This window comes from Excalfactoria chinensis, chromosome 8 (assembly GCF_039878825.1).
Source record: "Excalfactoria chinensis isolate bCotChi1 chromosome 8, bCotChi1.hap2, whole genome shotgun sequence".
In the NCBI taxonomy this organism is placed as follows: Eukaryota; Metazoa; Chordata; class Aves; order Galliformes; family Phasianidae; genus Excalfactoria; species Excalfactoria chinensis.
The window spans coordinates 8440228-8466632 of record NC_092832.1 but is presented as its reverse complement, the minus strand read 5'-3'; the positions used below and the strand labels follow the sequence as shown (position 1 = coordinate 8466632).

At 52.1% G+C, this 26405-nt stretch overlaps 3 protein-coding genes and 1 long non-coding RNA gene across 5 annotated transcripts; 2 read left to right on the top strand and 2 right to left on the bottom strand.

The window, feature by feature from the left end:
- Positions 1–402: 402 nt before the first annotated feature.
- On the top strand, positions 403–3214 carry HTATIP2 (HIV-1 Tat interactive protein 2). Its single transcript, XM_072342657.1, has 5 exons — positions 403–651; positions 721–828; positions 980–1117; positions 2328–2389; positions 2791–3214. The coding sequence occupies exons 1-5, from the start codon at positions 490–492 to the stop codon at positions 3014–3016; spliced, it is 696 nt and encodes a 231-aa protein (XP_072198758.1). The 5' UTR covers positions 403–489; the 3' UTR covers positions 3017–3214.
- Positions 3215–6404: 3190 nt separating this feature from the next.
- LOC140255274 (regulator of G-protein signaling 5) lies at positions 6405–13944 on the top strand. The gene is made up of 5 exons (XM_072342658.1): positions 6405–6722; positions 10002–10112; positions 10595–10656; positions 10760–10926; positions 11174–13944. Exons 1-5 carry the CDS (start codon positions 6679–6681, stop codon positions 11333–11335), a joined length of 546 nt encoding a protein of 181 aa, XP_072198759.1. The 5' UTR covers positions 6405–6678; the 3' UTR covers positions 11336–13944.
- Positions 13945–14617: 673 nt separating this feature from the next.
- Positions 14618–20524, bottom strand: RGS4 (regulator of G protein signaling 4). 2 transcript variants are annotated; one of them, XM_072343060.1, is made up of 5 exons: positions 19891–20524; positions 18765–18869; positions 17795–17856; positions 16852–17018; positions 14618–16336 (listed from the first exon to the last, which is right to left on the bottom strand). In XM_072343060.1, exons 1-5 carry the CDS (start codon positions 19932–19934, stop codon positions 16085–16087), a joined length of 630 nt encoding a protein of 209 aa, XP_072199161.1. In that variant the 5' UTR covers positions 19935–20524; the 3' UTR covers positions 14618–16084. The 2 variants fall into 2 exon arrangements, with proteins under 2 accessions (XP_072199161.1, XP_072199162.1); XM_072343061.1 differs by lacking the exon at positions 16852–17018 and having other exon boundaries at positions 19891–20264.
- A 134-nt stretch (positions 20525–20658) lies between these two features.
- On the bottom strand, positions 20659–22904 carry LOC140255452 (uncharacterized). The gene is made up of 3 exons (XR_011904481.1): positions 22814–22904; positions 21899–22334; positions 20659–21157 (listed from the first exon to the last, which is right to left on the bottom strand). It is a non-coding gene; the product is annotated as an uncharacterized lncRNA (long non-coding RNA).
- Positions 22905–26405: the final 3501 nt, after the last annotated feature.

Sequence of the window (26405 nt, the reverse complement as noted above, 5' to 3'; positions counted from 1 at the left end):
CCCACGGCCCTGGGAAGCTGTCTATGCCCGGAAAGGCACAGCTGGCTGGGGCTGCCATCACCACTGAGCTGTGAGCACCATGAGCTGGAGTCAGGGGGTGACTCACTGCCTGCCTCCGGGGCAAGGCTGCCTCACACTGTGCTGCCCTGAAGGCTTTAATGCTCGAAAGCCGTGTGCCCCTGCTGTGACATCTCTCTGGGGATACACAGCGAGGTGACCTCCAGGACGCTCCCTATGAGAGCTCTCACTGCGCTGACTCCAGCATAGGGGAAGCACAGGCTGAGGGTGTGAACGTTCTGCTGCCACCCCCGCTGGCATGACGCGCTGTCATCCATCCCGGTGACACTTGCAAGCCTGCTCAACGCCTGGCTCCGCAACAGTCGTCACAGCAGGGCGGAGCACTGGGGCAGGCGGGGAAAGCAGCCGCAGCAGCAGTAACAACAACAGCAGCAGCGCAGCCCGGCCTGCAGCGCGGCACCTCCCCTAAGCATGGCGGCACCGAGCAGCGGAGGTTCCTGCTTCGTGCTGGGAGCCTCGGGGGCGACGGGCCAGGCTCTGCTGAAGGAGCTATTCGCACAGCGGCCCTTCAGCAGGGTGACGGTGATCGGGCGGCGGCAGCTGAGCCTGCCCGAGGGGAGCGGCGTTGCCGTGGTGCGTTGTGGGCCGGGGGTGGCGGGGTCCGTGCTGGAGGTGCCGTCCTGACCCACGTGCCTCCCCTAGGAGCAGGCGGTGGTGGACTTCGAGCGACTGGGAGAGCACGCCGATGCCTTCCGCGGCCACGACGTGGGTTTCTGCTGCCTGGGCACCACCAGGAGCAAGGCGGGTGCGGTGAGTGGCCCCGGCTGGTCCCAGGGTGTCACTGGGCATCACCGCGCCCAGAGAGATGCTCAGCCCTGGGGAATGCGCCGTGGGTGCCTCTGTTCCCAGTGGGGTGCTGCTCGGTGAGAGGTCGCTGAGCCCGCTCCCTGCCCTGCCCTAGGATGGCTTTGTCCGTGTGGACCGGGACTACGTGGCACAAGCGGCCGAGCTGGCGCGGGCAGGGGGCTGCAAGCACTTCGTCCTGCAGTCCTCCCAGGGTGCGAACGAGCGCAGCAGCTTCCTGTACCTGCGGGTGAAGGTGAGGCGTGAAGCTGGGCGTGCTCCTAGAGATGGAGATGTGGGGACATTGAGAAACGAAGCTGGGGCTGAGGCTGCAGAGGGTCCAGAGGCCCCAGGACTCTCGTGGTGATGGGGAACAGAGAGCTCAGGAGATGGGCTGGCAGCACAGCAGCGTGCCCTGCTGCGTCCTAAAAGGCAGACAGCAGGCGCTCAGCATCCTTACACTACTGAGAACCACTCACTCTTGCAGGACTTGCTCCTGCCTGCAGTATCTCACAACGGCAGTGCCCGGGCTGGGCAGCATCCCGTTGCCACCCCGCAATGCCCTGCTCCACCCGCTGTGCGCGCTGCTGCTGCAGTTAGCGTTGTGGCTACAAGGGAGCGCTGCTGGCTGCTGTTTGGCTGTCCGGCGCTGACACTCCGTTCCTAGAGAGCTTCCTAGAGCTGTCACTCTGCAGCTGGGTTTTGTTTTTGTTGTGACTGAATTTCTGCGGTCTCTGCTGACCCATCCATTTACCCCATTTGGGTCCCTGCGCTGCCCTGCCTTCTTCTTTGGCTACTGGGATCTTGGCCAAATGCTTTGCATTTTGAGCAGGGTCAGCTTTTCCTTCCCTGCCCTCCAAGAAACCCCTCTCCTCAGGCATGGTTGTGGCCCTGGCTTTGTCATGCTGGGAGGAGTGACCTTTACCCATGGCCACCCATACCTGGCTCCTAACAGTTTGGGTGCCCTGTGCCCTTCTTATTGCAACCCTCCTCTCCTAAGTTATCTGGAGATTACTCAGTGCTCACTAGCACAAACCCGTTGTGTGTTGGGCAATACCTGAAGGGTGGCTGGTACAGAGGTGATGCAAGACTGAGGACGTGTGCTCATAGCCTTCCAGAGGCTGGTGGGACTGTAGCTGGGCAAGTGGGGAAGGGTCAGCCACTGCTGCTCTTTGACCACTTACCTGTGAGCAGGTCTTCTGCTTCTCCTTATCTGTGTCCATATTTTTCCCTGCCACCAACTCGGCTTTCCTTTGTGTGTTCATTTTACCTTTGCCAAATTATAGGAGCCTGGGAGCTAAATCCACGCCTCTCAGACCCAGTGCTACGGCCATGTCCTGTGGCTGTACTGTGCACTGGGGGTCCTGGGGTAGGATGCAGCACCAGCCAGACACTGTGTCCTGCCCACAGCTCAGCTCTTCCATCTCCCTCATCATCCTCAACTTGTTTTGTCCCCACTGTGACAGGGAGAAGTGGAGAAACTGGTTGAGGCTGTCGGCTTTGACCGTTGCACCATTCTTCGGCCAGCGTGAGTAGCAGAGGGGACACAGAGCCAGGGCAGGGCTGGGAGATGGGGCCATGGGCAGGGTATGTTAGGGGAGGGTTGGAAAGGAAGTGAAGAGAGCCCCCAGGGTCACACACAGCTCCTACCTGCAACCTCTAAAAAGCAGAGGTTGGGGGACTTCAGTTGAAGCTTAATATCACCTGGAGGTCAGCCTGTGTGGAGGGGCTGCTTTCCTGTGTCCTTTCAGCCATACTCAACCTGAGAGGACCAGCATCCTGATTTTGGCAACACTGTGGGTAAAAGGAGCTCCAAAGGATCAGCCCACTCACGTTCCAAGACCCTGCAGAAGGCACTTGGGCCCAGTGCAGGTTTTCCAGTTGGGTTGGGCTCTGCAGCCTGACCCACTTCACCTCCTTGTCCTGCAGGATACTGCTGTGTGCACGCCAGGAGTTCCGCCCCGCTGAGTGGATCATGCAGCGGGTTCTGGGATTCGGTGCCCGGTTCTGCCCCACTGCTTACTCAGTGCCCATAGAAACGGTGGCCAGGGCAATGGTGGCCAGCGTGCTGCAGCCGAGTGGGGAGAAGGTACAGGTGCTGGAGAACAAAGCCATCCATCAGCTGGGAAAGGCAGTGCCGCAGCCGGGCACATAGAGCAAAAGACATGGGCAAGAAGCAGTTGGCTGACCTTCCAGATGCTCTTCTGGGCTGAGGATGAATGTATGGGATAATAGCGGGGTGTCTGCATGGACAGTGGGGAGCTGGGGTGCAAACCTGGGTAAGCGTTTTATAATTCAAACAATTCCTTGAACTGAGACCTTGAATAAAACCCTGTGACTGGTCTATGATGGCTGTGTTGAAATTCTGCCTTCCAGCCTGGCTGCATCTCCTGGTGCCACCTCAGGGAACGCATCATGTTGGGGCACAGCTGTCCCTAGGAACCAGCACCCTTCACACAACTGAGATTTCAGCAGCTGCAGAGCACCCACGTCCTCATGCTCTGCTACGTGGCAGAGGATGCAGGGCTATTGGGCTGCCCGGGACCCCCTTCCATCCCAGCTCCTGCACCATGGCCGTTCTCAGGCCTCCCACAGGGTCAAGGACCGTGGTGGCTCCTCAGCTGGGAGCTTTACGTGACTCCTGCACTCCCAGCTGGCTGCTGGCCCAGTGGCTTTCCAGGGTTTTCTCTTTTTCAACCTCCCCGTGGTCCCTGTGTCAGTGACTTAGATGGGGAGAGGAGATGGGTGCCTGGTCTCTGTCCTCAAGCATTCACATCACCAAACTGGTACCTCGGAGATGTGGTGCCGTCAAGCAGTAATCCAAGGAGACTGATCTGGAGAGAGCTAAAGGGAGATCTGTAGAGTAATTCTTAACATAAAAAGGGACATGCAAGGTGGGCCGCTCAGGAATAGCACACACATACCTGGAGGGGTTTGTGGCTTATGCAGCATGAAGGCTGCTCAAACATGGGTTACATCAGTGTAAATCCATCCCAGAGCTCAGAGCTTTTATCAGAGGTGATGATGTGCTTCAACAGGGGAGAGCAGGGGAGTGCTTGAAACAATGAGACCCGTGAAGATGCAAAAACTGCATACATACATGAGAATGAAAATAAAGAATGCAAACTCTGGGAAGTTAAAAGTAAAAAGCAGACTGAGGAGGTTTGGGGAAAACATCCTTAAGACACAAACATAAATCATGACAGTGTGAGAAGCAAAAAGCTTTCTAGATAGCCTGGTGGGGCATGACACGAGCAGGTTTTATGACAGAGCCATCATAGGAAAGCTTAAGGAGCCAGAAGGAGCGCTGGAAAGGATTGCCAGTGAGTGGCTTGGGTGAGAATTGCAGCCATCCATCCATCCACCCAGAAGTCGCTGTTGCTAAATACGATTCTAATGTTCAGAAAGTTCCAGTGGGAACCAGGAAGCTACAAAGCAACGAGGCTGCGTTCTATAAAAGGGCAAGTCATTAGAAAGGAAAATAAAGGCTTGAAATAACAGAAACCAGAATAAGCACGGTGCAATGGGAGATTCCATGTGGCTTTTGAGTGGGCAGTTTGGAGGCACGAGCCCATACTGCTCTTTGAGGATGTCAGTCTCTGTGTACATAGGATGTGGTCCTCAGGGGGCACTTGGGTCTCCAAAACACTCTCCCAAAAGAGCTCTTAAAGAAATTAAGCTGTCGTGGGAAGAAGAAGAAGAAGGTCTGTGTATTCCTTTTAGGAAATATTTTCTTAGCGCTCCAAAGCCTTGAAATGGACAAAACAAACATTTATTCCTAGACAAAGGTCTGGGGAAAACACCAGCTATTTCTGTGCAACCCTTGTTTTTGTTCAGTGGAGAGGCACCGCTCAGCATCTCACCAGCCCCTCCTCACCCAGCCTGGGCTGAAAGAGGTGGAGGGCTAGGCACGAGGTGGGGGAATATGTCTGTAGGGGGCAACCCTGGCTGCTCTGAGCCGCTGAGATCCCCTCCGAGCAGCAGGAGGTCGGCACGGTGGGGGCTGTGTTGCAGCTGGATGGACACACGCAAGGTTGCTTGTCGCCTGCTGGACGGCATCCATGCAGACCGCCTGCTCCCACAGATCCCAGCTCCCCCGGGATAGCCGACGCTGGCTTCGTTGCTGGAGATTAATGAGGAAAAAACAACTGCAATCCCCACGACTCCGCAGCCGGGCGTAAGGCTTCCCGTGTGGCTCTCATGGCCCTGCTGCCCTCCCGGATGGGGAGCTGTGAGAACCACCGTGCCCTCCGCCCATCCCGCTCCTGGCAGCCCTACTGGATGACAACAGCACCTGCAGGCAGGTGGCACAGCCTGGCACACCCCACAGCCATGGGACCATGGGGCACTGGGCTGTCCCCAGCACGGGGTGCAGTATCTCTGCCAATAACAGCTCAGGCAGAGGTTGATAGAGCGCCTGATCTTCCCAAATATCCAAGTGTCGTTTCTTTCATTCCACTGTCATTGCAAAGCTATGCCCAGCTCTCCATGCAGGCAGAGATGGACCTACCTGTTTCTAGCAGACTTCCAGCTTTAGGTTCCTGCACTCACACACTGAAATATGGACAGCAGCTTGCTGCACAGCAGCAGGAGAGAGGCTGGATCAAGTCCCAGATCTGCTTCAGGGATAAAGAGGGGCACAGTTCTGACACAGCTGGGGGACAGGAAGCACATCCTGGGGTGAGCTTAAATCCATCCAGGGCCATTGCATCCACCCTTGCCACTTTTAAGTGCTGCTAAAGCACAAGGAGTAGCCTGGCTCTCCCTGCAGCATATATAGATGATGTCTAAGTAACGTGGGGCTGAAATCACAGCGGGTGATCCCCAGTGCTGCCTGTGGGTGGGCACACACTGCTCTGCTCAGAACGAGAAGCATCTGCAGCAGGTGTAGGGGCAGTTTTGGAGCCACAGGCTTGGTGCTGGGCAACCTGCAGCCAGGCTGACCCCTAGAATTTGTCCCTCAGCCTCACTCCAAAGGGCTGCCTCTTCACCATGCCTGGCTGAGGCTAGGAAGAACTTGTGCCATAAGCATGCATTGCCTCCAGAGTTTCCAGTTGCAGAGGAGCAAACAAATTGAACTTTCTCAGCCTGAGAGAAATGCTGTCACACTGCAGGACAGGTGCTGGGTCCCCGCTCAGGAATCGTTTCCCACTCTGCAGGCAGCAGCTCCAAGCTCTGGTGTTTACTCTGCTCATCTGCAAGGGGGTGGAAAAACAATCTCCACATAAAAGTCAAGGTAGGAAACCATCTGAGCCTTATCAAAGCATCACCATCACAAAACCAAACCACTTGTCATTAAAACATTTACTTTCTTTATACTCACAACTTGTTCTGGAACAAATGTTACCTATAACTCACGTGCTGATAACCGCTGCTGAAACTGGAGGTTTTGACATTAACCACAGTATTTATTTCAAAGGCAAATCTCTCTTCTAAGCACTTGATTTTTCACACAGGTGGAATTTTAGTAGGAAAAACACTCACAAGCAGCATTACTATGCACCTCTTCTAAACATTGCCCCGCAGCCTGGTACACCCACAAGGGGAAGCCTTCTCCAAGCTCCACAGCCTGCAGCTTGGCCCTGCTGCTGCCATTCCCTGCTCTCACCCCAGACACACGCGTTTCCCGTGCGAGCTGGGAGAGGGGAAAACAAGATAGTGAGGCGGCCGGGCCAGCTGCTTTGGGACGGCGTTGGGGGCTGGCAGGGGTCCAGCTGACTGCACTATATAGCTGTCAGAGGGGGAGCTGGGCTGCAGATCGAGTCGCAGCCATCGTACACCCTTTTCTTGCAGCTGAGGAAGGAGCAGCGTGCCAAGATGTGCAAAGGACTTGCTGCACTGCCGCACACATGCCTGGAAAGGTGAGAGCAGCTGGTTCTGTGTTGCTTATGGATTGGGAGGGATGGGGCTGCTCTAGCAGTGGGTAGCTTGGAGCTGGAGGGTGAACAGCGATGCGGTCCTAAACTCTGGTTTGGAAACCTCTCTGCTTGGCAAGGCTGCAGTGCCTCATCTCCACTGTTCCCCTGTGCTGTATATTTGCCTCTGCTTGTGGAACAGATGACCAGCATCTAGTCCTGCCTCCCCACCTGCCTTACCAGGGAACAGGGAACTGCTGTTCCAGGAAGCCTTAGGGCAGTTTTGTTGGTGCAAGAGCAGGCTGAGCATGCATCAAGGTGCCTGTGGAGGCTGCTGGCAAGCCCCCACAATGGGATTTCACTTCTTGGAGCTATGGGGTTATGCAGCGCCCCCCTCCACAGGGCAGCTGCACTCTCCTGTGGGTCTCAGGGTTGCAACTGTAATGTTTGTAAAGCATGGCAGGGAAAGCAGAAAAGCTTTTTGCCACTCTACGCCAAAACCACCTCTAGCTCCAAAGTGCCTCAAAATCCCTTTTAGCTGTGCTCTCCTCAGCATCCGATGACCACAGTCCTGAGCCCTCTCATGAGGCTCAGCCTTATACACGGTGCTTTTCGCACCCTCTTGCTGTCCCACCTCTGCCTGCCTGTGATGCTTGTAGCATCCACACTGTAGGAGCATTTTGGTGCAGACACCTCTGCTTTGGCTCTGGTGCAGTCTTTTGTAAAAAAGGCTCCTGGAGGAGCCAGAAGGTTCCCTGTAGGTGCTGCTGGAAGAAAAGCTGCTGTATGAGGCTCCACCTGCATTCCCCAGTGCTCCAGAGACCCTTCAGCTGCCCTGCTGCTCACCTCCCATGAGATCTCAGCCCACATTCCCTCACCCTCATGAGGCTCCCCATGCACCAGCTCCTACCTTTCCCATGCTGTCCACCATGGAGTGACTTCTCCTCCTGCAGCACCTATGTGGAAGTCCTACTGAAGACCTTTCTGGACTGTAGGACTGGTCCTTCCCAACCTTTTCCCTTCCAGCACACTCTTGCTGACCTCTGCAGGGAGCTGAGAGGCCCATCTGGAGGCTACTCCTGCAGCCAGCACCGCACTGCCTCCTCTCTAACATTCCATATTTGTCCATGCGTCCACCACAGCCGGCTGCTGCAGCTGCTGCTGACATTTCGAGCAGCGCCGGCTGTGCAGCTCCACAGCAATCTCCAGGGTCCATCTCCTCACAAGGGACATCACATCCCACACCAGCCATCATGGGGATACAACACTGAAATGCCACAGAGGCTCCTTGGTGACTGCTCACTCCCCAGCCTCTCCCACCTGTCAGGACATCGAGCAAATCCTGCCCAGAGAAAGCTTTCCCTGTACAAACGGCCCCAGAAGCTTTTCTGCCTGGAAGCACACCAAGAGCTGCAGCCCTTCAGCTACAGCTTTAACATCTTTGAGCTTCTTGTTTTGTTTTCTAACTTTGAGTCTCTCCTGGCCCACATCTCGATGCGTTTGACAGAGTCCATATTTTCTCTTCATGCCTTTTGGAAGCTGTTCCTCAGACTTTTTCTTGGCTTGCTCCCATGTATTTTCACACATAACCTTCCACAGTTTATGGTCTCTCCATTCCTCTCACTCTGGAGTTTGTGAAGAATGCCTGTTTGCTTATCGCTGCCTTTTCAACCCCGCTGTTTAGTCTTCCTGGAGGCTTGCTTGAAAACTGGTGACACATCTACTTGAGCACTCCAGGACGGTGTCTTTTAAATAACTCTGCTCTCCCACATGCCTGTGAGTGGTCAGCCTTCCTGTCTGTCCTTTTGGCAGCCTTCTTCATCTCAGGAGCTTCCCTGTACAACAACGAGGCTCTATGGCTAAGCAGACACACTAAGGATGAGGCAGCCCTTGCTCCTATCCCCACACCAGTTGGGATATATGTCAGGGCAGCCACTGGTGCGTCACAGGCAGCCCAAGGGATGGAGCAGGGCTAAGGCTGCCCAGAGAATAAGGCAGCAGGAGAAGAAGGCATAGTATAGCCCCCCTGAGCCTAAAATAAAGAGCAGGGAGCTCAGGTGGGGCTGCTGAGGGCTATCAGTGCTCATTTGTGCCCTTTGTGTTGCACAGGTGTTGTCTCTGAGTCACTGTTACAGGGCAGGAATTTGCTGGCAAGATTGTGAGCAAGGGTCAAATGCCATCCAAGAAGAACATGCTGCTGCTTGAAGTGATGCTGAGCACTTCCACACCAGCAGCATGGGTCAGCACCCATAGCAGGGTGGTGGGACACCGTTCCTGCTCAGACAGGGGTGGATGGCCAGTCCCCTTCTCCCCTCTGTTACACAGTCATGCCAGCAGAGCCCATGTCCCATATCCACCTGAGCCCAAGCAAAGCTGGGGCAGAGGCAAGGGAACGTATCCCTGGGGTCCCTCAGCATGGGGAGCAGGGGACCTTACTACCCTTCACCTCAGGTCCTGCTCCATCCAGACAAGATCTGACCTGCCTTGGAAGCATAAGGGATGTAATCTGTCCCTGTCACTGCTGTTTTTTTTCCTGAGAAAATCTGGTTTTGAGGCTGTGCTTCGGCTCCATGTGAGGGTTGCTGTTGGAGGCTGCAGCAGGCAGCACTTACCCTTGGAGAGTGGAAAAGCAAAACACAGAGAGATTTGCAGGCAAACAAAGCAAAACAAAAAGAAGGAATGGAAATGAAATAGCAGACATAGCAAGGGAACGATCTTGCACAGAGGGCATGTGAAAATAAACAGCTGAGAGGAGAAATGCAATGAGCCCTGGGGATGTGTAGTATGGCCTCAGTCACCATGCTGTGGTGAGGCTCCGGTGCAGCCCCCAGGCTCTGCAGAGCCTTCCCTGCTACAGGCATAAGGCTGAGGTGCTACTGGGGGCTGAGCCATGCAGTGCAGTGGGTGCACGGGAGCAGGCTGATATGGAACCAGGCACCATGCACGGGCAGGCTGCTTGCTCGCTTCCTCTGGGCTTATTGGTATAGAAACTACACAGACATCCCCAATCCATCTGCATGGCAGCCAGGACAGGTGATGCAATTATCCTGGCCACAGATGGGGACAAAACAAAGAGATGGAGCTTACAAGCTGTGGCTAATTCTAAGCGTCTGGCTTGAAACGCTTCAGACAGGCTCCTTTACAGCATTAGGGCCCATTTATTCACATGTAATTAGCGACACGGCTCTGTACCAGGCCAGGTGCCTGGCCACATGGCTGTGCCACTCAGCAGCTCTGTGGTCTCTCCTGTCCCCCTGCCTGACCTGCCTCTGTTCACCCCTGCAGGGCCAAGGAGATCAAGACCAAGTTGGGCACACTGCTCCAGAAGCCTGACTCGGCCATTGACTTCATCATCCCCTACTCAGAGAAGCCGGAGAAGCCATCCAAGGCCCTGAAGTGAGCATGGGTTTGGGTGCTGGGCAGCATGGCTCCGTGGAGAGCAGCTTTCTCCCAAAACTCAGTTTGCATTGAGATTGCACGTTCATTTGACACAAGTTTTGTGGAGTGGGTGGATTGAGAATCATGTCAAGAGGCAAAATAAGCCTTCAAAAGAAAAGCTAACTTAAATCTAAAAGCAGAATGGTGTCCTGGACATAGTCAGTAACCCCACTGTTACCCCCAGCCCACCTTCACTGTGAGCCTGGGTGTCAGGACACCTGAGCTGCTGCCCCAGTGCTCTTACTATCCCTCAGCACTGCCACCTATACGTCACCCTTCACATGTCCTAATGTTCATTTCCACTTTAAAAACCACAACTTGAGTTGTCTGACTTGCGCCAGTCCCTCAGTGGGGAGTGCTTTCCTTTTGCCCCAATTTTGTGGCATCCTGCCTTGCTGAACGATGAGCATGAGCTACCCAGGCTTTCTTTATCCCTTCAGACCATCCCCGGAGGAGGTCCTGCAGTGGCGTGACTCCTTGGAGAAGCTCCTGCAGAACCCCTGTAAGTCCCCCTCCGTGACCACAACCCCCCACAGCTGATGTCCCCCTGGTGTGCAGTGGGGATTCAGGGTGCCCTGGTGCTCAGCAGTGCCTGACCCCTGCAGATGGGCTCGCCAGCTTCCGCAGCTTCCTGTGCTCTGAGTTCAGTGAGGAGAATGTCGAGTTCTGGGTGGCCTGTGAGGACTACAAGAAGACCAAGTCCCCTGTGAAGATGGAAGAGAAGGCCAAAAGGATCTACGAGGAGTTCATCCAGACCGAGGCACCCAAAGAGGTCTGTAGCTGCAGGGTGGGGACAGTGCTGGGAGGGATGGGGGGTTCCTCTAGCTGATGGCTGCAGGGCAGGCTGTGCCACAGCCAAGGGGCTTGCAGCAGCTCCGGTGCTCTGTTTGCAGACTCAGTGGCCACACTCAGCCCCTGCCTGGCTGAACCTGTCAGGTCCATCCCCATGACCTTTTAGTGGGATGCCACCATCCCCTCACAAATGTGGAGCTCCCATCCTTTTCACACTCCCATCGCAGGTGAACATTGACCACTTCACCAAGGACGTGACCATGAAGAACCTGGTGGAGCCATCGCCGAGCAGCTTTGACATGGCCCAGAAGAGGATCTTTGCTCTGATGGAGAAAGACTCCCTGCCCAGATTTGTGCGGTCGGAGTTTTATCAAGAGTTAATCAAGTAGCAATGCGGCCAGGCTGCACGAGGCCGCTCACCACGGGCAGCCTTACTGCTTCTGTCTCAGCACCTACTCCTATAGCCACTTTGCTTTCATGATGCCACATTGCAAGAGCACTTAGGAATGTTGCTAAATGCCTGACCCAGTGCTTTGGACTCTTAGATGGCCCAATGTCTCCTTTCTTTCCCATAGAGGACCAGCTCATAGGAGCACCAGTTGATGCTTCAAGGCCTGACTAGTTCAAAACACTGGCATTGTTTAGCAACCCTATGTACCAAGCTCATAGTTTCCAGCCCAAAGCTGCATCCCCACTGCCCACGTGCAGCCTAGTGTTGTGGCCCTGATGGCTCAGGTGGTGTCTCCGGGGGTGCTGCAGTGGTTGCTTCTCTCTGGTTGCTTCTCTGCAGCAGGCATGCCACAGCGATACTTCTGCACAAACCCAAACCAGGGGCACCGGTGAGAGGAGGGAGAACAGTTGTGCTGGGGGAGAAAAGAGCTGCTGAGTGCAACCTGTCAGAGAAAAATTGCAGGGAACATAAAGCAAGCAAACAGCAAAGCCAAAAATGTCATTGGAAATATGAAAAATAAAACCCCATCTTCTAGAACAGATAGCAAACTCTGTTGAGCTTGTGTAGCCTGCCTCTCTCTTCTTGTCTCCCTCTCTCCGCCCAGGGCACGTTTCCACAAGGCCATCTCCTAAAAAGACCACATCTTTTCAAGCAATCCAAATCCAGCCTGCTGTCTGCTACCAGAAGAAACTGCATCCGGCGATGGGGCAAAGGCATATGCAAAAGGTAGCTGAAGCCTCATCCAGCCCTGAACCAGTGTGTCCATGGATGTAGAACGAGCTAAACCCCACTGCTGGGGGATCCCTGCAGCATCCGTGTGCAAGGAGCAGCAGGCAGGGACTCACTGCCTGCACCCACCCATGCTCAGACTGCTAAACTTTAGGCTATGAGGCTCCACGCAGCCTCTTCAGCATTTACAGAATTGGATCAAAACCTCAGCAAACCCAAATATTTATATATCGTCACTATGGCAATGAATAAAAATACTGCAGGAAGCGGGCTGCATTTTCCAGGCAGGGAGGGGATGCAGGGAAAAGATGAAGGCGATCATACGTGTGATGTTGGCAGTGGCTTTTTTTTCTCCTCTCAAGCAAGTGGCTGGGAAAGTCGGAGCTGGAGCAGCAGGCTGAGGCTGGTGAGTCCTCTAGGGTGGCTCAAGCTGCCAAAAGGTATGGGATAACCCCAGCACGGGTGCATGGCAGGAATGGGCAGGAGGCTCAGGCAGCCCCACCATCAGGATATCCCCACCACCACCTGTACATCTGCACAAAGAGGTGCCACCATAACCAAGTCTGGCACGTTCAGGCCTCTCTGCAGAAAGACCCAGACCTTTAAATCCCATGAATGCTTTGGCAGCTATTTCCAGATACCCTCACATGCTTTGCAGTTGAATGCTGATGTTGACACTCTTGAGGTTTGGACTCTACTGGAAGCTGAATGTGCAAAGAAAACCTGGGATGTCATTGGCTGCAGCAGCTCTGCGTGGGGCAGGAAGACAGGGCTGGGGTATGTGAATGCCCAAAAGAAAGCTGGAGGCCATGGAAGTGAAACAGCCCATTGGGAATCTCACCCCAGCTCGACCTCTGCTGAAAATGTTGGAAACCTGCTTTAGGGGTAATGTAACAGTTCCAGCAAGGAATAGGGTGGCCATGAATTGTGCCCCCCAAAGTGTTTTGGAGCTCTTGTCAAGTTGTGTTTGTGTAGAAGACTCGTTTGGGCATGCTTACCTGGAAACATAGCGATGCTTGCACCGCATGGCCAGGCTTTCTGCAGGCCCAGGAGTGTTTGCTAAGCTAGTACCAACCATCATATCTCTGATAGCAAATGCTTCATGTATTTTATCACTCTTGCTCTTACCAACTTTGGCATATATATGAGCACTTTTCACATGACATTATACATCTATAACGTTGCATCCATACATAAGTATACACACACACATATACATACTCTAAATATCAGCATCCAGATCCCAGTCAGTCAGTGAATCAAAGTGCAGTCTGTGGATGCGGTGCCTGGGGTCTGAGGATAAGTAAATGGATTTAGCATGGTCCCCAGCAGCACCAAGGGAAACCTCAGCCCCTCATCTGCTGAAAAGAGAGGTGCATCCTCCCTCACACCCTTAGAAGCCACCCTGTGCCATGGCTCTGGCACTGCGCACCCCAAGGCCCATAGGGTGCTTGGGGACCCTCCTATGCCATGGGGCAAGGCAACCCCATGCTGCAGCCTGGGCCTCAGCACCATGCCAGTGTGGAATGGCCATTGGTGCCCACGGGTGGCTGACGGTGTCCCAGGGATCACCCCAGCCCCTGGCCACTGGTCTGGGCTCCCTGGCTGGGAATGCAGAGGGCCATGGCCAGCAACCAAGGTTGGAGCAGGACGGGCTCCTTACAGGTCCAAGGAGCTGCTTCTCAGTTTGATGTTGTCCATGTGGTTTCTGTGTTTGAAGATGCAGGATGCTGGTGTTCACTGAGGAATTGGTTGCATTAACCCACATTCTTGTACTACTCGGTAATCCACATATAAACATTTACTTCTGCTACTGTCTCAATGGACTATTTATTCTATCTCTGTGTTGAAGTGGCAGCATGTCCTTACCTTCCACAGGGCACTCCCAAAGTCCCTGGCAAGCAGCAAAGTCCTCTGAGAGCTTCAGCTGTGCCAGATGTATCAGTTTCCCAAGAAACTGGAAAAGGGAATAAAAACATCACCTTGGGAGACTGGTGGAAACCCCTGGCGCCAGCACGGCCTGGGTATCCCCCAGTGGGCAGCTCTATGCCTGCAGGGCTTGGGCACAAGGTCAGGTTGAGCCTTGAGCTGCACTGTGCTCCCCTCTTGAGCTCTGATGTGCAGCTGGGGAAGGGGAGATCCCAGCTGCAAAGGCACACGGGACACCTGGGATTTGCGATGAGGAGGTGCTCCTCTGTGTTTCCCCCTCCAAGGGTGGCCCTGCGCTCACCCCAGCCCTGTGATGAGGATGGGTATTCCCTGTCAGGAACAGCTTGGATCCCGAAGTGCCCACCTCCACTTCCAGCCTCAAGATGATGGATTCCTCTGCAGGGGTATTATATATATATACCCTCCTGAAGGGGTATAATGGCTGCTTCACCCTTCCCTGATTTAAAACAATGGGAGCAGAGCCACCTGTGAAGTTACTTTTCAGAGTAACTTTTGTCAGTGAATTGCATCACCGTGCACTCTTTGGTTCACGCAACAGCACGTCAGCACAGACTAAACCAAATATGTTTTATTTAGGATGTATTCATTATTATTTAAATATCAACACTTCTTATTTATTTATTTTTGCAAGAGATGTCAAGAGTTCCCAGTACCAGAGGCAAATAAAACATAGCCACATGCTCAGCTATGCTCAGAGTATTAGAAGCTCTCCGTCTTGCAGCTGAACATGCAGGGTAGTGTGTGTCAGCACACGAAGAAATGCGAAAGGAAGCAAATGTTAGAAGAGACGCTTCTGTGTGGGCCTCAAAGCACCTACTGGAGAGCCACAGCCTTCTCCTGCCATGTCAGAACCCCTGTGAGGACAAGCTGTCTGAGCAGGGACGCAGAGCGAGGAATGGATGGCTGTCTGAGCAGCAATTTCCAGCTAAGAAAAGACTGAGGTCTGGGGAGAGTATGACCAGAGCCCAGGAGCAGTAATGAGGCCAGCACACCCCTTCCACCATCTTCAGGACAAAAGGGAGTAATGCAACTACTGAATGACATGAATAACTTACATTAATAACTTAATAAGCAAACAAAAAACCCCTATCATGTTTCAAGTACTCCCGAGCAGCGCCTTCCCTTCTCAGCTGTTGTGGTAGTGGTCTTAGTCCATTACAAACTGCTTCATTCAAGTCAGGACGGGCAAACCTGCATTCAAGAGTTACTAATATAGTAATAAGAGAAAAATCTGTTTCATTTTTGCTCTGCTATGGTATTAGAATAGTAGCTGTAGTTGGGGAGCATGAAGGGTACAACTATGTTAAAAGGAAAAAATGAACCTCCCCCCAAATAATTGCTGTGTGCAGCCTTAAAAAAAGATAAGGTCCTTGGCCAACTTCAGCTGGACTCTACAAAGGGAAAAGCAGCTCCGGGAGAGCTTTCGTGCAATTCTGTGTAATGACCACAGGAGGCTGCGTGCTAACCTGCAGGTGATGGTCTCCCTTCAAGAAAGAGTGGAGCTCTTCCAGCACCTGGCAGCTGGGAGCTATATGAACAGCTAAGGACCAGACCAAGTCCTTCCTTCCCACTTAAGCTCTCGCTGATTAGAAGGGGAGATATCAGTCCCCATTGCCTCACTTGGCCTCCCTGCTCCTTGCTAAGCGTCACACCATGACATCACAAGACTGTTCCCTTTGCGGCCAGTGCTAGGTGTAAGTGTGTGTGCCCCTTCCCTGCTGCTCCCTCCCTCCTGGGCTCAGCGCTTGTCAGAAATGGACCCACAGTGACCTCACTGCGCTCTCACATCAGACAGACCCCAGGGCTCTTACACAGATGTAGTCAGAAGAGGGGTTGCTACACAAACTGAGCCTGGCTTGGGTTACAAATGCTGGCTGCTGCATGACATGGGACACAACAGGGACATTAGACAGCTACTGAAGACAGCTCTGTTGCTTCATGCCAATGAATGCTTTTGCTGCCATATATTCCTATGAGAGCCCAGCCTGTTCCTGGCCTCACTGCAGGTTCAGGCACACTGGGAGATGATATTAGAGTTACAGTCTAAGGCATGAGCATGGGCTCTTTTGCAGTTTTCGGGCCCACAGCCAGCCCTGGGTGGGCTGACCAAGTCCAGGTAGTAGGGGGACTTGAGAAAACGGCGGTAAGAATCCTTCTCCATGAGGGTGAATATTTTTCTCTGAGCCTCATCAAAGCAGGACAGTGTAGGCTCCAGCATATTGTGGCTCGTCTTTTCCCGTGTGCATGAATCCAGGTTCACCTGTGGACCAAAGGGGCAGCATAAGTAGCACCTGTCCCAGGAATGGTTAACATATCCAAGTGCCTCCTAACCCAAGTGAACTTAAAATCTGTCCGTGTGAGCAGTGGTCTGAAATGACCCTTGGACACCCTGAAGCCTTCAGAGAATGCATGCAGATGGATACCAGTGCATCTCTTCTGCCAGATGAACTGTGAGGACAGACAGACACACGGTCCTCTGGGATTCAGCCTGCCACTAAACTCAAGCAATTTCATGGGAGCAGGTGGAACACTGAATCAGCATCCTCTTGGGCTTTTCCCATGAGTGTGCATGTGAGATGGCCACATAACTAGACCCACTTTCTCTCTATCCAAGTTAAATATTAACACAATAAAAATGTCACCGTTTCCTTGCTAAGCACAAGAAAAGAGGCACCTTTCAATTCTCGTGAGACTACCAGAATTCTTTTCCCTATTTCTGGCCTGGTTCAGGACCTAGGGTGGTATCTATGCCCAAGAAATGTTCTGTGCACATACCTCTTTTGTTGCCTGCACAGAGATGAATTCATCATATATCTTCCTGGCCTTGGGGCTGAGCTTGGATGGTGACTTGGTTTTCTTGTAGTCCTCACAACTGACCCAGAATTCGATGTTTTCCTCACTGTACTCAGATTTGAGAAAAGCACGGAAAGCAGCCAGTCCTCCTACAGATTATAGAGGAAAATATATAGGGTTTATAGAGGAAAATCAGAGCAAATAAGAGCGTTAATTTCTGGGTTCAGTCAACACCTATGAACAGCCCTGCCTCAGCAAACAGCAGTTCTGGATTACCCTTGACTGAGTGATTCCTCTCTGCTGGCAATAGCTCCAGCCTCCACAGCAGCAGCTCGTGCAGGCCAAGGGCGGCTGGAATTCAGGTCCCACTGGGATGCCACATGTGGGTCCTCAGCTGCCTGCCCCCACACTGTGACCCTCAGTGGCTCAGCCAGAACACAAGCAACTTGCATGCTCCCAGAAGGCTCTGAGGAGCCAGCTAGCATACGCTGCAGTGTCTCAGTCCATGGGAATGGCGTGAAGGAAACCTCAAGGGCATCAGTGTGGTCTGGAACTGACAGGAAGACAAAGTCTCCCAAGGACTCAGCTGGAAATAGCTGCTCTGCTTTCTGCCTCCTGTTTAACCCAATGTTAGCTGTGTGCTGCAGTCTTGCTGCTCCTGAAATCAGCTGGTAAAGGAGTGGAACAGTTGTCCTCACAAAAGGGACAGCCTAGCAGTCAGCCAAAGCCCTACTCTTGATACATCCACATTCTCTACCCCTTGTATCTGACATACAGCACCCTCCCAGAGGCCCATGTGGTCAAAGGAGCTACTTCACGCTGTTAAAAGACACAAGATAACACTCCACGCCTCTAGGGACTGCTAGGCATGCTGGCTGCTGGCAGAACCCTCAGCATCTCCCACAGAAGGAAACTCTTTACTTACTGTCATGATGGATCAAGTTTTCCAATGACTCTGCCCACTTTTTGACTTCCTCTTGGCTAACCCTATCAGGAGAAAAAGAGAGAATCATAAAATCATTAAGGTTGAAAAAGAACACTAAGAAAATCTAGTCCAACCTTCAGCCCACTCACACCATGTCCCTCAGTGCCGCGTCTATGTGGTTCTTGAGCACCTCCAGGGACAGTGACTCCACCACTTCCCCAAGCAGCCTGTGCCAGTGCCTCCTTTCGGATAGGTGTAGAAAGCAATAAGGTCACCCCTGAGCCTCCTCCAGACTAAACACTCCCAGTTCCCTCAGCCTCTTCTCATCAGATTTGTGTTCCAGATTCTTCATAGCTTTGTTGTCCTTCTCTGGACACGCTCCAGAGCATCAGTGTCTTTCTTGTAGTGAGGGGCCCAACACTGAACACAGCACTTGTGGTCTGACCTCACCAGAGCTGAGTAGAGAGGGATGATCACCTCCTGCTCCTGCTGGCTACGCTATTTTTGATACAAGACAGGATGCCGTTGGCCTTCTTGGCCACCTGGGCTCACTGCTGGCTCATGTTCAGCCGAGCATTGACAAACACCCCTGATCCTTTTCCTCCACACAGCTTGCCAGCCACTCTGCCCCAAGTCTGTACCACTGCATGGGGCTGTTGTGACCAAAGCGCAGGATCTGGCACTTGGTCTTGTTGAATCCTCATCTTGTTTTCATCCCATTGGCCTCAGCCCAGTGATCAGCCTGTCCAGATCTCTCTTCCTACCCTCAGACAGACTGATGCTTCCTCCCAGCTTGGTGTCATCTGCAGACTTACTGAGAGTGCACTCAGTTCTGGATTCAAACACATGGGAGCTTAGGAGGCGCTAAGAAGCAGCGGCAGCAGAAATGCTAATGACTCCATCTCACTGCAGGAGTAAACAGCACATTGCAGCCAACCTTTGCTCAACTGCATGGCAGCACGGCTCTTACCTCTGGCTTGGAGATACTTTCTCCTTCTTGCCCTGGGAAGAGCCATAGTCACAAGAGTCTGACTTCTGCAGCAAGATACCCAGGCGATGCTTCATGTCTTTGGCACTGAAAGAAATAATTCAAGAATGACATGAGGATAATGCACTACAACTCCCTCTGCAGCCACCTTGCCTTCAGTAAGCTTGTTCAGCACTGTTCAGTTAGACCGAAGCAGGTCACAGCCAGCGACTCCGGTGCTGACTTTTCACTCCTTGTTTCATTTGCTAGACAAAATACAGCAAAGTGTTCATTTGTCACTCTCAGCAGCACCATCTTGCTGAGCTCCTCAGCCTGCAGGGAGGGCTGGTAAAGGGGGAGAAGCTGCTGTATTACTGCTAATCGTTTCCACTTAAAATACTGTGATAGAAAACTATCACTAAACGTGCTGCTTCTCCCTGAACTGATTTGCCCAGCTACCAGTGTCTGCTTCTATGCTTACTAACACCTTCCTGCAGGAAGATGCCAGTATTATTTGTTTCCAAAGCCATGGTGAGCAGGCAGCTTTCTTTCCCCAGATGAGAGCAAGCATACCCACTGGGTTGTGGGGCAGGTCGTGGTGCTGGGGGTACACAGGCAGCTCAGCCAGCACAGGGGTGGCCTGGCCAGTGCTACATATGGGGCACAGCCAGACCCCACATCAGCCCTGGTCTCCTGCTCCTGCAAAGCTTGGCTTCTGCACTCAGGCTGTGTTCTGGGGAATGAGCCCCAGTTGTTGTGAAATCATGCCTGCCTTGCTTCCCCCTCAAAGAAATAGAGAAAAGGAAACTCACCAGAGATAGAGTGCTGAAAGCAGAAAAGGGGTGCAAAGCTTGCGGCAGAAGCAGATGACAGGAATATCAAGGCAGAGCAATGCTGCGAGCTGCTTGTTTTGCTGATGGGAAGGATGGGTTTAGCGTTCCCACAGCTCAGTACAAATCCCTTAGGCAATTCTCACTAACAGTAAAAAGCCTGTAAACCATCAATTGTATCTAATCTTACAAAGGAATCAGAGCCAAATCTGTCACTTCTGCCTCAGACACAAAGTGCAGCACATCAACGTATCTCCACATAACAAGACCAACAAGAGATGCTCAGAAATAAACAGTACCTTTTCAAGCAAGTGGCTGGCAGTGCAGCGAGTCCCTTGCACATCTTGCTCCCAAGGTCGGGTCTGTATTCCAGGAAAACAAATAACCACAAGGCAGGAGGCAGCAGGGGCTGAGCAGGTCCTTTGCTGGCTGCAGAATTCGGTCTGCCTGTGAACCAGCTGCTTGGCGTGGCTCTGTTTTATAGCCTAGCCCAGCCAGCCCAGCAGCGCTCAGTGACCCAGTCAGCAGCCAGCACAGCAGCTGCACCGTCCCCCTTCTGCCCACCCAAGAGGAAGAGGGTGACGTATAAGCTGAGACAAATGGCTGAGTGGGACTGAAAACCTTAGCAGAAATGAAGCTGGGTGGCTGCAGAGGTAGATTCTTTGCAAAGGATGGAAAAAGCTCCAGAGGCTTTCCCCTGTCGCAAAAGATGGAATGGTGCAGATAAAAGCTGGGGAAAGGTTTCAGAAGGGCACAATGAAAAGGGTCAGGGGAATCGGTTCTGTCATCCCCGTGGTTCATTTTCCCATTCTTTTTAAAGGAACCTAGGGAAAATAAGGGACAAGAATTCAAAACCCCATAGATTCCCACAGCCTTAGCAAATGCAGAAGCTGGAGCTGTGAGGAAACAGGATTGTGAATTCACCAGGGAACTGCCCAAGCAGATGAGACTGGGTATTTTCGTTCTGGAGGCGTGTGGATATGTGCCTTTGATCAGGCTGAAAGGAAAGGTCTGAGGGGCACATCACCACTGGAATACAAAATGAGTTCGTTCCAGCACATTTATATTTCAAGGCAGCTCGTGCACATGTGTAGGGAAAAAAAAGATGAGACATCGAGAACATGGCTGCCTTAGATATCTGAGTATCACTAACACCTCACTTCTCCATCTGCATTTGCCCCAAATCAAAAGCCAGGCCTTGCTACTCGGCATATCTGAGCACCAAGGGGAGAGGATTCATCAACACAACAGGCATAGCAAGGTCCCCTTGGAGGGGACTTCCTTGCAGCACTGAGGATGCCCTGTGCTAAAGGAAGGACGCACCACACACTTGGGCATGGGGATGCTTGGCTGCACTGCCTGGCTCTGGTGTAGTTCCGAAGGAGAGCTGAATGACTCCAGCTGTGCTGCTTCTCCTCACCCCCAGGAGGGCACAGAATGCAGAAGCAGGCTGAAAGCACCCCTCTGAAAGCGAAAGCTGGCTGATACTTATTGAGTTGCTCCTCAGCACAGTCTGTACCATCATTACAAGAGGGTGTCATACACCATCATGCGCACAGGCTGCTCCTGTAAAACAAAGCAGCTTCAGTTCAGCAGCAGGCTGACTGCCCACGTTGCCCACTGCTGGGCTCCCCCTCCCTCAGGACACTTGAAACACTTTGCTCACAGCCTGGAAAAGGTGCAGGGTAAGCTCTACCCTCCATTGTCTCTACAGCCTCTAGCATACAGCACAGAAGAACCAACTCCTGGACTAGCTTACCTTCCTTGGCATGCTGTATCCTTTCAGTTCATTACATGCCCTGGATATTCGTTAAGCGGAGCATTAAGTGCTCCAATAAACCTTAAAATGCTTTTGTTCTAATGTGCCTGCTGCCAGACCTGAGCTGTGCAGTTCCCACACTCTCTGGACTAAAATTTAACCCTAGCACAGGGCACTGTCACACTTCATCCGAGCGCTGGTGAGCCAACAGCACTTGGGTGGGTCTGTAGGGAGTGACAGAGCACTGCAGAGCTGGTGCCAAAGCTCTCTGGTGTCTCCTGTTTCCAAAGTCAAAGAGCAAAATATGGCCAAGGAGAAAATTCTTAATGAACTGAGCAATTTAAAGATTTAATTAATCTTACACTTGTGAGATTCTACTGCTGCTAATAGACTGTAGCACACTCATGCTTGCTAAGCCCGAGAACCTGTGTCCAGGACACAGAAATTCTGCAGTTTTTCTGCAAATGGGTGTATTCAGAAATGTAGGGATCTTACACTTTCTGTGTACTGTGAGCACATTTCCTGTGCATGTCTCCTCATTCACTTACCTTCTGGATACCCCAATTTCTATGTGAGCAGGCTGTGAGAACAAGAGGCATTTTCTAACACTGCCAGCGCAACAGACAGCAATTAAGAATTAGGCAGTCTGTAATTAAGACCACCTTCTCCAGATTGGGCCATGCAGACTCCCAGAACTGCTCATTAACACACGCTCCTTCAGTCTGTTCCTCCTCCCAGGAGCGTGGGTTTGTGTTGTGTTTCTCCTCTCCATTGTGTTTCCCAGTTGTTGAAGCTCACTATCATCTCGGCTGCTCCAGATGGTCCCCAATAAGAAATATTCCCTTCTATCTGTTACTCTTAGCCTTGTATGAGCCCTTTTCTCCCAGCACACAGGTGAGGCTGTTCTTGACACTAAGATCTCATCTCTGCCAGGTGGAAGCATGGCAGCTCTTCTGTGTGCCGTGTAGCCTCTGCTTGCCTTGCCTGCAGGAAGAGAAGGGTGAAGGGGTGAGCAGTGAGGATGGGCAAGGGGTGTTAGGCTGGGGAGCTGCCTGCTGAAACGTCTCTAACAAATACTTCCAGTCTCTAACAAATACTGCCACAGCCTTGAAACATGATGCTGTCAGAAGTGAAAAGAGCCTGGAAAAAAAAAGGAAACCTAAGTAAATACCAAGGATTTCCTCACAGTGGCCCGGGAGATACAGCAAGGAGCAGAGATTTCCCTCCTGCCACTATTGCTAGGGAACAATCCACGCACATGCTCATCCACCTCCCCCACTAGTGCGTATGTGGGATGCATCCCTCAGCTCACAATGCAGGATGTGTCCCTCAGCTCACAGCACAGGCCGTGGGAGGAGGCTGGGAGCATAGCAACACTGCTCCTGTGGTCATTGCCCAGAGTCAAGCTACCAGAGGCCATGGCCCTCCCAGCAGCACAAGGCTCTTCCCCTGCCGTTCCTCACTGAGGCTTGTATAGGCTGGATGCCTCTTTCCACTGCTCCTGCTGGTCTCCAGGCTCCTCAGGACTGCCCTCGCATGTCTCCAGGTGCCAAGCATCCCCATGGCAGTACACCTGCTCCCTCCCTGCAAGCACTCTCTTGTATGGAATCCCACCCACCACTGATTCCTTCTCCAGTACACCTGTCAGTGAGTAAGACTGTTCTGCTGCCAAGGACCACATTCTTCTCCACTCACATGTATGGTCTGATTGAATTACTGCTAATGACCTGGGAGCAGGGTGCCCTGGAAGGACTGTTTGGGTGTGAGTTTGGATTAATCAGCTGTGTGTGTGCCTGCATCTGACACTGTAAGCATCCAGGTTTCCTGTCCTGGGGTTCTGCTGGGGCCTGGCTTCTCTCAAAGATGCATGGAAAAGCCTAATTTGTCTCCATCAGATCCCCCAGCTAGCACAGAGATTCCTAGAATTGGCATTCCACAGCATGGAGAATCAGAACTGCCCCATGTCTCTGCAGTGCCGTGCCTGACTTCATGCATGACTGCAGTCACAGCCCTGGTAAGCAGCCCAAGGCAGCCTGTGCAGAGAAAGCATCCATTCCCCAATTAGCCCTGACAAGAGCCATGACTCACCCTGCTGCCACATGCTCCATTCGCTGCTCACACGCAGAATTTCTGTGAGTGGATTTATCTCCAGGCTGACCCAGTCACCTCTTTGCTTTTCTTGTCTACGATAAAGACCAACTTTTAAAGGCAATGCAGCTTTGAGTTGTTCTGCTGAGCCAGCTCCTCTCTGAAGTGATGCTCTGTAGATGTTGGCTTATTCAAGAAGCAGGCTCCATCTTCTTAGACTTTATACAACCAAAGAAGCAGCTCATTCAATGTTCCCACACTCCCAGGTATTTCTTGCTTGTACATGTGCCTGTACTACATATGACTCGTTTGGGGTTGTGGTTGTTTTGGGGTATTGCTTTTTCTTCAGTCCTCAGTTTCTGGGCTGCCTACTTCCATTGCTATCAAGAAGGCTGCAAAAAATCAGAACAAAATCCTTAAACTTGTATCAAAGGAAGAGTTTTGTTCTGCCCATGCAGACTTTTTTCCTCCTGGTTTGGGTTTGCCAATGAAACAAAGAGGTTTTTTTGTCTGAGCATTGCTCTTGTTTCTGGGCATCAAACAGCAGAAAAAGCTGCAGTTGGAGTAATTTGCCTTCCAGTTCCCAGATCTCCATCCCATCTTCTGTTGTGATTAACAGCCCCTTAAACGTTTCCTCTTGATCACTCAGGAAGTTCTGAATAACACTGGACCACAAACCAATGCCTCCATATGCCTCTTCACTGATGCTTTCCAAATACTAAAAACACTTTGAAATGTTTCAGCCAGTCTGAGTCCATTTAATATGGGTTTTATGGTATTTTAACCCAAATATTGATAGCAAGTCAGACTCATTTATAAATCTGTTTTATCACCACATCTGTCTCAGAAAAGTGCAATTCGGTTCATTAGAAAAGGTCTGTTTTTTTCCATTAAATCATGTCAGCTGGTATCAATTACATCACCTCCTGGATCTGCTGTCATCTGTGTTACCAGTGTTCCTGCACTGATCAAAAGGTTAATAGCTTGGTGACTACACAGCTCTTCTGCTTGCTGGGAGATGCCCTACCAAGGCAGCAGCAGTGAGAGGCAAAGGTGGGAGAGCTCACATTGGCTACATTGTAGCAGCATAGGATTCTTTGATTTGGAATGGACCTTTAAAGGCCATCTGGTCCAACTCCCCTGCACTGAACAGAGACACTTACAGCTCCATCAGGTGCTCAGAGCCCATCCAGCCTGACCTTGGGTGCCTGCAGGGACTGGGCACCACCACCTGTCTGGGCTAATTCCAGTAGCTTAAGGACACTGTGGTCTGTGTGCAGCTTCCTTGGGTACCTCTCACTCGTGGGCTGACTGCTGCACATAAGCATACCCAAGGATGCAGGGGAGGCAGAGAGTGAGGAGGGAGAGCCTGGCTGCGTCAGGAACTATGAGCATCAGCTCCTTTACTTACAACTGAAACGCTCCCTGCTCTCCCTGTGCCTTGGCAACCCAGCTGTGCAGGGACTTCCTGTCTGCAGCTTTGAAAAGCCTGACTTTTTAATATGTCTGAGCTATCTTCTGCTGAGGTGATCACTGGAGGATGTGAAGTTACATCTTGCAAGGCCACATCTTTCATGGCTGCATATCTGGTGAGATCTGCAGCCTTCACCTTCCTTCCTCCCTTCCCTCCTCCCCTCTTATCTTTCCAGCAGCAGCAGAGCAAGATCAGAGCTGCCATACCTCGGAGGCCCACACCAGGGAATGGGGTCACAGTTCAGGAGTGCAAAGCCCCAAGAACACTTTGTAGCGAGGTCAGGGCTGTGCAGCCACAGCTTGTTGCTCACTGCTCCAGTCACAGGTTGGATGCTTAAACAGCACTTTAGAAGCAGCAGGCATCTGCCAGTGCCTGCCTCAAGGCTACACTGGCTATCTAAAAGGTGATGCCTGGCAAGTCTGTGGGTGGGGATGCAGAGAGTCATGACTGCAGCCTAAGAGAACACAGAAGCAAGGACAGCGCCTGAACCAGAGGATCATCTATTCAAAAGCACCGTGTGATGCCAGGAGGGCAGCTCCAAAAGGCCCCACTAGCATTGGGACAACAGGCTGCTGGCTGAGGAATCACAAAGAGCAAGCAGTGAAATGAACTCCATAGTGTTATTTTGGTCATTTAGTGTTCATAGTGTTCATTTTGCTCATTTCAAGTGAAATCCATTTTAAACGGACTGAACAAAAGCTGATCCCAGCCTGATGTTCCTCAACCTGTGTCCTGGGGGGCGAACAGGACAGAATGAAGTTGCAGATGGCAAACATCCAGTGTAGCAAAAACGTGGAACTGCAGCACTGGAGAAAAAAGTCACTTGCTGCACAGGCTGATGGCACAGAAAGGCACGTGGTTTGTCACAGACATGCAGCGACTACTAGAAAACAGCCACTGCTTGATGAGCTGTTTTCCAGCACCTCTTGTTTAAAATGCTTGTTACAGCTGCACTTTACAGCAGATCTGAGCTCCAGCGTGCCACAGAAACAACATGGAGAAAAGCCGTGAGCAGAATCCATGGCACACAGCACTCAGCTGTGCCAGGCAGCTGATGCTCTCAGCACCATGCTGAGAGCAACAGCAGTTAAAGCTTCCTCATTTAGAAACGTCTGCTTTTTCAGGAAAGAAATGAAAAGAAAAGAAAAAAGAACTAAATGCTTCATGTTGTTGCATTTCATCCTTCTGACCTTCTCAGCAGAATGGCTGTGGCTGAATTTTTCCTTTATCCTCTGAAGCTGCGCTTGCCTGGGATACAGGCTGGATGCTGGTGGCTGCAGTCAGGCTCATCTGTGTGGCTCTGCAGCCTGCCGTCCCACGGCATCTTTGTGCTTTGGTGCTTCACAGAGGCATAAGTCAACGCAGGAAGAAAAAGAGGGGCTTTCAGCCTGGTTTGAATCAAGCCCCTAACACTAATAACTGGCTTTTCTAAAGGAGGATCACTTGGAAACTTCCGCAGGGGAAGGCCTCTAAATGAAGCGATTAAAATGTAA